Genomic DNA, 13,583 nt, shown 5'->3' with positions numbered 1-13,583 from the left:
AAAACAATCTTGATTACAATTTTAATCTGAAATATTACATAACAACGATGATTGATTTTTATATTTTAACAACATGATTGTATCATTAAAAAATATCAAAATTTTTGATTGACATAATTACATTTTCATACAACATTATTAAAATTTTCATGAAAAACCACACGAAAAGGTTAATAATATCCGAAAGGCTTTTCTAGTATAGTGCGATATATTTAAAAAATGTTCGCGAGCATATTCTCTTGACCTACTTATTAGTTTAACTACAAGATTAAGTTAAATTAAATTTAAAAAAAAACTTTGGATTATTTATAGATCAAAGGGATTTCGATTTAGAATCTGTGCAATTTCGGCCTGGGGAGGGTTAATGCTCCCTCACCACCAAAACGGCCCCATGGGCGTAGTGGCTCATATCAAAGGGCGGTGTTTACAAAATATTTACGTCGCGTTTTCGTACGGCGCATTTAACACGGCAGGGGTAGCAAACCAACCAATAGAGTGACCGACCCTATGAAGGGATCAAAATGCACGGAATAGATCAAGAGCATAATCATTTGAATCGAATCTATGTAACATTCCAAACTTGCGAATGACCCTAATGGTGTCGATACAACAATTTTCTAGAATATAGATATATGTACATACATATACCCTCAAGTATAATATTACAATACAATCGTATCCAAATACCCATTGTTGCATTTGAAACGGATCGCTCGTCCGTTGTTTGAAAACCCTGTTTGTACAAGCGTGTGAGTGAACAGGATGTGCATTATCGCTGTTGCTAATATGCATTCTTGCGCCGACAAGGATGCGCATATTTGACAATCAATCCATCATCGTTCCGACTGCAGAATCGAGTTCACACAGTTCGATTGAGAAAAGATTATCCTGTTGTATAAAAATTGCAAATGAAACATTCAGTCATATATTTGCATGGAATTTGATTTCAGTACTTCAACCTATATTTATTTTAATTGAATTCATTTGGATCGGGCTTTAGAAACTAGATCTATGTATGTAGTCTTGTTCGCAAGAACAAATTCATACGAGTAATATTTTGATAATGCAGATATTTTTCACAATACATAAAAGTCGTGGGGTGTCATGCGCATGTTGGGACGATGCTTTTTGCAAAAAAAAAAATGATTCACTATTGTCAATTATTATTGTCAACCATGCTATTTTGCTCTCTTGCTTTGTTGAGTAATGGAGAGGTCTATTGTTATTTAAATAGCACCAAGTCAACGCCTAAGTCTAGTAATGTGAGTTAGTTCCATGAGATAAAACGTTCGATTAATTAATTTATAATTATTTTTTGCTATAAGGCATAGCATATTCGATATCATGAAGAATATCATTATATGTCATCATCATCACCATCTACAGCCATTCTCCATCCACTGCAGGATGAAGGCCTGATGTATCTATATATCGTATCCTGAATATTTTATATCATTGTACTACACATGTGTGACTTTCCATTGCTTAATATAAGATATAAATTAGATAGCCCAGAGTGTAGATAGGTAGTTGCGTTAATTCTAACCATCCAAGAGGTTCTTGGGTTTAAGCTCTGAGTTGACCTGAGTTGAAAAGTATATATGTAGTGTCTATCGTTTCCTATCAGAGTCTATCTATTGTTTCCTATAAATTGGTAAAATTTATCTGATTTCATTGTTGAAACGCTTCCTCATAAAACTGACAAAACCATTCTACCGACTTTGTCACTACTACTTCAATACGATTTCAAATTTATATTTGTACAAGTTAATATCATAGGTTTCGCTCAGTGGCAACCGTAATGGCATCATGGGAAAATATAAATTAAAAAAAAGCGATGAATAATTATTATTACGATATTAGATACGACTATTCTAATGTGTACAGAATCGTCTCAAGTCTAATATAATAAATATTCACTAAAGAAAAACTGGTGCTATTGTTCCAAACTTTTAAATTTTTATTTAGTATTTCAAGCTATTTCATTTTTAAAAATGCATTGTAAAATTGTGCTTTATGTATCATCGTATTTTAAATCAATAAAGTGACGTCACGCACACTCTCCCCTTGTGCAGGTGTGATTTTACAACCCCAACCCTAACCCTAGTGAATTCAAAATGGCAGACAAGCCGGTAAAAAAGCGATAGCAAGATTTTCGCTCGCCCATTGGACGGACGCACGATAGCTATTACATCCAAATTAACGTTTATACATTGTATATGTATATACAGAGTGTTACAAAAACGTCGGATACCCGATTTAACACATGAAGTGTCGCTACGAGTGTGTCGTCTCGATTTAATAGAATCCTTTGACTTTATTCTGTCTGATTGTCAGATAAGATTGTCACGGTCGCAAAGAAGCCCACTGCCACCCAAAACGATGGTTGTGCACGCGGCGAGAGAGGCGTAAAGATGGAAGATAACCGATGGGTGTTTTGTGTTGGGTAAATAGCGATTCACGAATGAAACCGTCCCAGTTGAGGACTCAATAACAACGAGCCCGAGCTCCTTGTAAATAAATAGACGGAAGAGTGTTTTCAGGGATAAATCGAGGAATCAAGGAGCAGAAAATACGCCCAGGTAAAAACGAGATCATAATAGCCAACAAATATGAATAGAAGAGCTCACATTAGATACAGTATACGCTTACAAGGGATGTGTAATGTTGTTTATTTTTATTGAGGCAATTTTATTTGTATAAATATACTTAGTAGGTAAGATATGTTTTTAGTAAAGAATAAATTCACTATGAAAAATAATATGTAATGTGTACACGTCGGACCAATCATATTATGCGATGTTAAGTCAGTAGTGATTTTTAAATGGTATTATTTTTAATTTATGTATTAATTGCAATATAAAAAAATCATTAGCTTGCGAAGTCAAACGTTCATTAAGATTTCATTACGTGAATGGAAGATGTGGTTTTTAATCGTGTTGTGCTTTTTTAATTGCAATTAAGTAGATTGATGTCTTAATACTGGATAATGTTATGGATGCAAAAATTCTATAACAACGTTTATTGAGAGGGGCTCATTTTGAATCTGAATTTGACTGTTGAAGTTTTTTTTAACTATCGCATTACAAAAACCATTAAAATTATGCATCAAGTAATATCAATTTCAGAACACGTTTCAATGTACTTTTTGATTCGTGTGAAATTTTCCAATACAAAATTCTTATTCATATATGTGCATAAGTACAATATTTTTACAAATCAATATATCTATCAATTAAATAGTGTGCATTTTATATTTATTGATCAAATCGAACTTTACAGAATTCTAGGACAATTCATTGTACGACCTCACGGGGGCAACTCGCCGACAGATTTCATACAACTATTTTTTAATTATACAATACACGGCAATAAAAAATTTTGACCAAAATTTGGGTATAGCTTTTTTTTGTTGATAAAAGAGAGCTAGAAAGTTTTCAATTAATTTCATTAAAAAGGAATAACTATGTACATGTGCATGATTCAAGAAATCATTGCTCCAAATATTTGAATAACGGTTTCAATATAAATTTCAAAAAGTCAATATGTGGATAAAACATATTTTGTCTGTGAGAAATCTGTCAGTGACTTATCCCTGCGATAAAATAGTCATGCGATAAAATGTCCAGACACGAATTATTCGCTATATGTCACCATAGCCAGCAGTATGACTCGGTGGTTGCGTTTACGTTAAGCACCGAGGGGTTACTGGGTTTGATCCCGTGCTAATCTTTAATGCTGCTGGTCATACTTGGATATTTGTGACTCCAAGTAGATCGTTTCCTACCAGAGTTTGCCAATGTATCTGATTTCATTGTTAAAATGTTTCCTCCATCAAATTGGCAAAAACCATCCTACCCATTATGTACAATATGTAAAAATGTATGTACAAGTCTAAATCCATAGATGTCTATGCGGATTAATTCATTAATTAATTGGTAGTTGATTTCAAGTTCTTCAGCATCTAGAAATTCAGCGATGTGGTATTTATGTAATACAAAAAATGCTGCAATGTTTGTAATTGGTAGGAAGACGTTTTGGGCGCTAGGAAGGCGAATTGGGTTTTACCTGTTAGGCTTTCCTGGTATCTATGTAAAAATAAAATAAAATAAAATTTACCGTTAACCGTTATATGAGCAGATATACCAAATTTGATTACTGTAAATTTGCATATTAAACAAACAAAACAAAAATTCTAATTTATATTATATGTAGATAGATTCATTCAGTTTATTTTATTTTGAATTCGATTCTAGTGTAATATTTTTTAATATTTAAAATGGATAGACTTCCTGTGGTAAAAATCCGGTAGAATTTTGCGCAATCGTCAGAGGGTGCGCACGACCCTGACACTGTGTCGACAAACGCTTGCCAACATTCTGAAAGGGCATTCTTATCCTAAGTTTTTGTTTGCAAACAGCATTGTGAGATTGGAGAGGCGGCGGCTGCGGGTTCGAATCCGCATTGTGTCCGCTCACCTCCGCTCGGATGAGCCGCCATTGTGAGCCAGCGCTAAACGCGCGCACTATACTGACCCGCCTAGCCGGACAAAAACCGCATACATATATCAAAACCGACAATATAAAAATACCTATAAAAAGCGTGCGAATAGGTTAAATTAAAACGCTATCGAATTCTCGACCGTCGACGACGGGTCTACGATAATAATTAGCGTGCACGCACGCTCGATTGTCAAACGAGATGAGGCGAGACGGCGATTGAGTCTTTAATGGGTTAATTTGTGCGTTTCCCACGAGCGAGGTATCTTGACCCAAAACTTACAATAAATTAAAAATATCTGTTGCTCGCCCACACATGGCCCGGGACCGCGGCCATCAGGATCATTGTACACATATTTCACTCATAATATCATTCGAAAAATAAAAACTCAAATGGAGACCTAACGAAGCACAAAAGCGCATTTGCACGAAGCTCTATAGATAAATTATTATATTTTAATTTTATGTCTGAATTATAAACCCTTTCCATTATATTTATTTACAACGCAGCAATTAAGAAAAACGCCCGAAAAATAATTAATTGCAATCGTAATGCAATTTAAGCAGAGAACGGAGTGAATTCAAAAATAGCTGACAGCTTGCACAATTGACAAAGAAAAGGTTTGGAGAATAATTTACAGCTGAAATTTGAAAAGATTTACTGGAATGTCAACAAAAGCGATACATCTGTGGAAAAGGAACAATGCAAGCCTATTTCTTAAATTTTTGAACAATCGTTTTAGACATAGTAGGATTAAAAAAAATCTTAACAATATCACAAAATTTTCTCATTACAATTTATAAAAGAATCTGAATAGTACCTATGCGAGTAAACTTACCCAACTCGGTCCAGAACACAAAAATTTCAACATATCTGAGATATTTCGTAAAACCTATAGCTACATATAATACGATAATTTCCCATGAAAGCATAATCAACGAGGTAATGAAATTAAACACATCTTAAAACCAGTTATGTACTTAATCAATGAAATTTTAAACTCACATATGCAAAATAATGAAAATTCTGTAATGGTATAAATTAATGATTGTAAATATAAAGTTGCATTACTGTCTAATTATTTCATTAGGAATCTTTTATATTTATATAGGAGTAGTGGGCTCATTTGATCGTTTTCGACCACCCAGTACTATAGGGGTGGGCATGAGGGTGGACGATTTTTTCCTTGTGAAATGGCGGGCGTTCGAAATCGCGCCATTGTAGGCCCACCGGGCGACGGACTAGTAATTTATGATGTTTTGGTTTCCAACCAAAACGACTTTCTAGAAGTGGATAATAGCGTTCGAACGTTGAATATAGTTCCCATCTTTTGTTGACCAGGCTTCTATTTCTTTACCGGGAAGTCGCGTTCGACCGTCTCGAAGTACAAAAGACGAATCAAAATCAAATAGCAGGTGAGCTCGTAGATACAAGATAAACTTCAAACTCAAATTGATACGTTTTGCGTTCGGAAAATATTCATAAGAATCTACAGGGGCTGAGATTAGGTCGTGGAACATGTGTCGAGTGATGCTCCAGCTATTATTTATTATTCAACATCGAATGTAATCACGGTGCTGTGGACAAAATGAATGAAGATACTCCGAATACGCGAATGAACGCACACGAATGAACTCCAAACACGCGAATAATGAGGGACTCACAATACGGGGGAGAGACGATCACAATAACCGCACATACCTACTGTAATTTTTTTTAAATACATGAATATTCGTGTAAATATTACGACATGTCCTCTTTTGTGCGAAGCATACGAGTATATTATAATACTTTTTGGGTATAGCACGACGATAGGTTGGTTAGCGAATGAACTGAGCGGATCGATACTTTCCGTTTCAGGGTGCGCGATATGTGTGTTCTGAGGTGAAAAAATTTGGAAAAAAATATTATAACACCCACATAAACGCAAAGGACATCTGTATTGTAGATGAAACCGATATGGTGGAATTTGTTGAACGATAGATAGGTTTCGTTGAACCACCGAAAGCCACCGTAAAGAAATGTGACACCGGAGCTACTCGTGGTCCCAAAATCACAGGTCGCAGCCATTATCGTAAAACATCTTTTGGCTCAAAATTATATTTATATACATTTTCCCATTTTTTTATTGTGTAAAAGATATACAAGCTCCCAAAATATAATATGTGTAATAACTTTATTTTATACGATTCAAACACTGATCTGTATCTTACGAATAAATTTCAAATAACTTTAATATGTTATACGAAATTCAATTTGAGAGTGAATGCCAAAATAACTTAAATTATGTAGATTGAATATTTGATATAAAATGTCGTATTATTTTTAATATTTCAATAAGGAGCACAGATTTACTAATTTTGTAAAAACAATAGGTCCTATTATTAAGATATTTATTAATTTTAACATTAAAGCAAAGAAACAAATAAAGACTTACTGAATCTATAGATTTATTAATATTTATGACCGCAATGAAACTGGGATTTAATCCTATAAACTATAAGAAAAATAAAAAAAATAATAATTTTGGCACTTTTTGCTTCAGTTCTTTTTTTTCTGTACAAGCGTTTGAAAATTGTGAGATACATGCTTATTTAGTACCTTCATATCTAATGATTAGAGGTAGGATAGTTACAGTGCTATCCATTGTTCGGCAAATCTTTAACAATGCATTTACAACCTTTGAACAATACACGGCCCCTCAGGCTCCGGTGACTACTAATGATATCAAAGGTGATAAATTCCTTATTGCACATTTTTTAAAATATTTTTCCGGGTTGTTAAATTGTCATCTACATATATCTAACATGTATAATTTGATCGTTCTATAAATAACAAAAAAATGGATAATGTCCTTGATTTCATTCAAATTATTCATAATAAATCAAAAGGTACAAAAAATACGACAAATCTCACTTTTTTATGTTTTTTAGTTCCGTCTTTTTTAATAGTAAAATTGATCACCAAATCGGAATAAATACGACACTTATATTGATAGTGAAAACTGCAATACTTATTTGTATTACGTGTAGTATAAATTCAACTCACCTATGTATAACATGTATAATATTTATCAAAAAAATATATCCCATATTTTTGAATATTATTATAATATATTTTTAATATAAATAGAGAAAATCTCTAATATGAATAAGAATCGTCTGTTATTTAAAAGAGGTCGAAGCGGTTCACTGAATTTGAATAAACTCAGCCAAAATGCGAAATTTATTGCTTTCATTGCAGCACCACTGCACAAAAATATATTCGTAATAGATGCAGTTCAAAATAGTCACTGTTCTTTTAACGTACATACATATATATGGGTATATATTGTATGTATTTACATATGTACACAAACCTACCACATATATATAATAAAAAATTCTAATCCTAATCTAAATTAAGTATTATTTAGTATCTAATTTCACTCACCGGTATGAGTTCTTTTGTGAATCTTGAGATTCTCCGATCTGGCGAAGACCTTCCCGCACCCTGGAAACGGGCAGGGGAACGGCTTCTCACCAGTATGCACCCTGATGTGGTTGACCAACTTGTACTTGGCCTTGAACGGTCTTCCATTCCTCGAACATCCTTGCCAGCAGCACGCGTGCGTCGTGCACTCTGGTCCTCCGACGTGCTCCACCGTCAGATGGGTCACAATCTCGTGCATACTGCTGAAGTTCTTCCCGCACTGTTTCCTAGGCATCGGCTGCTCAGGCTCTACCCATTGACACTGCATCTCTTGCTTCACCGGCTGACGCATGTATCTAAAGAAAGCGCCGTGTGCCGGATGATGTGGCAAAGATCCGATGTGATGCGACATGGCGAATTGGTGAGGGGGTGCTTGAGGGTGGTAGTGATGCTCGCCTCGCCATTCCATCCCCAGCCTCATTTGGTGGTGGTGATGGTTGAAGTGGTGGTTTCCTAATCCTTGATGGTGGTGGTTCAGACCCTGGTGGTCGTGCAAGGCCGGTGGAAAGATGACACTTTCGGATGAGGGTGTCTGCGCCATGAAATCGTCTCTCCTCAAGAGGAAGTCTCTCGTCGCATAGCCTGGATGGTGATTCAAATGAGGATGGTACGCGTTGGTCTGTGTGTGAGGCAGAGGGTGAGGATGGCCGTGTGGATGGGGATGGTGTGGTTCAGCCTGTGGGGGCGACATCTTCAAGCCGAAGGTCGCCAAATGAGCGTGGGACGTCTCCATGAAGGCGTTCATCATGAAATATATTGCATGGACACCATTGTTTTATGGCTTTGTAAAGTTCATAGACAAAATACGTACACTAGCGTCACTTTGCACTGTACGCGCACATAATAAACTACGGTTGTACTAGTTTACTTCATATATATATTAAATCACATTTTATTAGGTCATCGCCCAATGTGAAAATTTCATTCAGATGCAGCTTTGGTACAAGTAGTATCACCACACTGAAAAAAAATACAATTGGGATAAATATATTTGTATTGTAACCAACATAACTAAATGAGTATGTCAAATATTGATTTTAGATAATATAATAAAATATCATAAATGGGTATATTATATTTTATACACAGTCAAATGTTTTTTTTAATTCTTTATTGAAACTATAAGAAAAATAATCGAGCGTATACAAAAAAGGATTAAGCCAACTAAAGGGTTTTTTGCGGTACGGTGGAAAGATTTTCGAATATCGGATTAAGATTTATGTCGGAATCTCAAGATCTTCGAAAATCCCATTGTCGATATTTTTTATGAGACGCCAAAGTTAACGTGATTTACGGCCAAATACTGGATTATATTATTATACATTTGTGCATTTTGAAAGTAATGTGTATCAAATTATTTATTTAGAATCAGTTAATAAATATCAGAACGCGCCAATCTGCCGACGGCATTCGATTCTCGAGATCGCATTGATTTTATATAAATATAAAAACCGCTAAAGACAAAATGCTTTAAAATTCTAACATCCATATTAATAAACGCCTGTTGAATCTAATATATAATTTCGAAAGAGACTTTGTATATAACTATTGTTGGTTCATAGAAAAACAAATGAATATTCAAATAAATTTAAATAAAATGTTGACTATTAGATTGGCAATGTTTAAGCGGTTTATATTACAAATACCGAGCGAAGCCGGGTAAAAACACTAGCATATAATAAAACGTATAATATAAACAAAATTTTCATCACTTGCACAATCAATTTTTCAAAGCATTCAAAACTTTAATAAATAATATTATATTTTTTTGCATACTTAATTTTATGTAGAATAAATTAATACTATAATAATTTTAAATAATAATTTCACCGCCAAAAGTTTGCTTTTGCTCTTATGTATTATATTATATTATATTAACAATAAATTCTAAGATAAAATATCTTACTCAGATAAAGCTTAATATGTATTACATATAATACAAACAATTTTTTAAAAATGTTACTTATTATGCACCACATTTGATAATAAAATCACAAAACTTCATCTATTGTTACTACGTACATAGATAAAGTAAAAATAGACTTTAGTTCTTCAATGCCAAAAAAATCTAATTTGTATTACATCGAAAATAATGCTTTTTATTAAATTTTAACATGGAATTGCAATGTAATTTGGTACCTACTTTTAAATCCAAATCTATTAGCAAGCAAACAAACACAAAAAAATCACTCACAATGTAATAACATCATTATGATGGGAAAGCTTCCTTATATATGTATCTATTTGCAATAGAAAACCAAAAACTCTCAAAAAAACACACCAACATTTGAAAAATTCCTCATTATTCATAGATAAATATAATACTTGTATACTTGAAAGGGATGCGGTGCATCCGCTCTAAAATCGCCAGACAAATTGAACGACAGATTAACGGACGGCTGCTTTAAATGCAATTCTCGTCTTCTCGAATGATAGATTGCACATCAGATGACGGATAACCTTTCGATGTGCACAGATGCAATAATTAAAATGGTAATTATTAAAATTGAGTTGGATCTTTCAGGCGCGTTTAATAAGGCAAGATTCGATAAGTTCCGAATCTTGCCTTATTAAACTCGCCAGAAAGATCCAACTCAATTTTAATAATTGCATCTGTGCACATCGAAAGGTTACTCGTCATCTGATGTGCAATCTATCATTCGAGAAAAAGAGAATTACGTTTAAAGCTGCCGTTCTGTTAATCTGTCGTTCGTTTGTCTGGCGATTTTAGAGCGGATGCACCAAACCCACTTGAAAGCTCAACGTAATTCTTATTATTAATTTTCAATAAACGCAAAAATAGTTACTTGGTACTTCGACGAAAGCTCAGAATAAATCTTGATACAATATGTAATTAAAAACAATAAATGATATAATACATTGAATAATATTATTGTCTACGTGCGAGGTTATGTTCACGTGTCACTGTGACGAAATCAATCGTTCAAAACAAACCGGAACGGGAACATTCACGGGGAAAATATATTCTCAAAATCGATCCAACACGAGCGATCGAAATTACCGTAAAACTCTCCACGGCCATGTTTCACCAACTGTCGGTGTTTGAACGCGAGTAAAAAATATAGCGTGTCGGCGATGCTGTCGCGACGCTTATCCCGGCAACACTGACTGAGGGAGCGCGCCCCTCCCCCCACACCCCTCAGCCTCCTCAACCCGCTCCTGAAGCCCCTCCCCCGGTCCGAGACAAGGACAGAGATAGGCTCGCAGGACTGGCGAGAGGCGGGCGTTGCTGGCTACCTCGCACGCTATTGGTCAACGCATTTCTTCCACAATTACAATTATACGAGCCCAATTCATATTACATATATGACTGCATTCGTTCTCAGCTATGCGATGCCTGCACGCGTGTCCAGTATTTACATACATAAACATGTACGTTTGCACACTACTCGTATGTATGCAATTTGTACTGCAACGAAACGTTCTATTCAACAGTGGAGTCGTTAAAAAGTACGAAGAGGTTAGTAAAAACACGACTCCAACTTCGATTCAATTTCCCACTATCCAAATACGACTTCGACTTTATATTTTTCACATTGGGTTCATTTTCGAATAGTTCTGTAGTATTATTAATACCTAGGAGCAATGATCAATTCGGACGTCAGTTCTGAAATGGAGATAAGAAGAAGGATCCGAATAGCAAGAAATGCCTTCGGCAGCATGACAAATGTTTTGTGTTTTTTATTTATTTATTTATTATTAAATAGCAAATTGCTAATGAATTAAGAGGGCTGGACACCAGCGCTTTGTCCATACAAACTTATTAGACTTCCTCAATTATGGCACTAGTGAAATTATTTTTTAATATGCTATGGATATCCACCATTGGGTTGGATCTATCGTTTTATTTTTTTGATTATTTATTTTTTATAGGAGCTAGAAGCCGCCAAACGTCAATAAAATCGCCTCTTTTTTACACCAACGAAAAGAGTCCAGCGTGCTTATTTAACGGTCGAGTTGCACAGAAAATATCTTTCTCATACCGATGATGAAATTTTTTATAAATTGGTCCAGTTTCGGAGGAGAAAATAGGACAATACGAAACCTCGATTTTGTCAATTTAAAATACGTTTTATCTGGTCGAAGCGGGACTGTCGCATTCACTCAATATATAGATATATATTGTCGCATTCACTCAATATATGTATATATCGAAGAAAGGAACGGAAACAAAAGTAAGGTTTCGGGTGTACAGCCCTCTTAACAATTAACAATTTTAAACTAAAACTAACAACTAAAATATAACTTAGTTAACAAAATTGGTAAAAGTCAGAATTCTCGACGAGGCTCGGAAGCGAGGCTCAGTCAACCCGCTCCTTCCTGTCATTGGTCGCTCTTTGCGAGTACTCTAAGTATTGCCGTACCCTGAATTAACTCGACTTTTACCCGATGAAATACTCCAACATATACTGCCTGGTTCGCATATAATTTCGGACGGTTGGGCAGCGTACGGAATATTCCACATATTGCGAATGTAATATACACGCATTGGTTTGTGGTTCAATACAAATTCATCTAATTATGAATCAAAACGGGCAGGCGTTGTGCCAAATTGACGCCTCATCTTTCTTTTCACACGCATCCACATATTTTCCACATTTTTTGCGTGTGGCACTATCATTTGGATCCACGAAATTGTCCTGGTGAACCACTTTTACCGGAATTTGGAATATTTCCGTACGCTGCCCAACCGTCCGAAATTATATGCGAACCTGGCAGTATACGTCGGAGTATTTCATCAGGTAAAAATCGAGTTAATTCAGGGCACGGCAATACTATTGGCATCGCAAAGAGTAGCCAATCACAGGGAGGAGCGGGTCGACCGAGCCTCGCTTCCGAGCCTAGAGGGTCCGCCCTGTCGAGAATTCCGACTTTTACCATGTCTAGCATAGAGAAAAAAGTATTTAATTAACAGTAATTTCATACAAAAATATAGTCTCAATGAACGGGCAGAGCAGGTAATGAAATACAATAAGTAGTATTCATTGCAATTATTTCCTTTCAAAAGATGCGTGAACAATATCAATTTCTTGATTAGTATTCGTACTTAATTAGTTGAAAAAAAGGTTCACTGTACAAGGTTCAAAATATAAACTGCGCCCAAAAACAGCTCACTTAGGGAACACTGGCATACGTGAAACTAATGTGTTGAAGAGGCTTTCATCCAACAGTGGATAGAGAATAACTGTAAATGATGATGGTGATGGTGACATGTAAATAATGAAATGAATGCATTTGACGTAACGCATTTGTCAAATATCAGGCCTCTCCTCAATTTGATATAAATATGAGAAGAAGCCAAAGATAGAAACACTGTTTCAGATATGCATACATAGGATATTATTGAGTAGGTCTTAGTTCGTAGTTAAATATTCAAATACAATAATAAATAAATGCAATTAAATGGCTAAATCGGTGTTGGATTCGCTTGAATTTTTAACGACTCCAATCCAGTTAAAAAACTACAACTCCATGACCCCGACTCTATAGTCCTGATTTAATGTGTTGTTTTGAAATGTGCTTAGTAAAGAGTCTTATAAGATTCTGACTGGATACTCTTGAAATATGTAAGTGCAATGTACCAATTTCTT

General features: G+C 35.0%; 1 protein-coding gene across 1 annotated transcript in view; it reads right to left on the bottom strand.

Annotated features, from left to right (window-relative positions):
- Positions 1–11,098, bottom strand: part of opa (Zic family member odd paired) — a 30,436-nt gene extending 19,338 nt beyond the window's left edge. The window contains exons 1-2 of the mRNA XM_077438016.1: positions 10,994–11,098; positions 7,933–8,931 (exon numbers count right to left, since the gene is read on the bottom strand). Coding sequence (XP_077294142.1) covers positions 7,933–8,719 — 787 coding nt within the window. The 5' untranslated portion in view covers positions 8,720–8,931; positions 10,994–11,098. The remainder of the gene's footprint in view (positions 1–7,932; positions 8,932–10,993) is intronic.
- Between the last annotated feature and the right edge of the window lie 2,485 nt (positions 11,099–13,583).

This window comes from Arctopsyche grandis, chromosome 9 (genome assembly GCF_051622035.1).
Source record: "Arctopsyche grandis isolate Sample6627 chromosome 9, ASM5162203v2, whole genome shotgun sequence".
In the NCBI taxonomy this organism is placed as follows: domain Eukaryota; kingdom Metazoa; phylum Arthropoda; class Insecta; order Trichoptera; family Hydropsychidae; genus Arctopsyche; species Arctopsyche grandis.
Note: the sequence above shows the minus strand (reverse complement) of the source record. Positions and strands in the feature narration are given on the sequence as shown.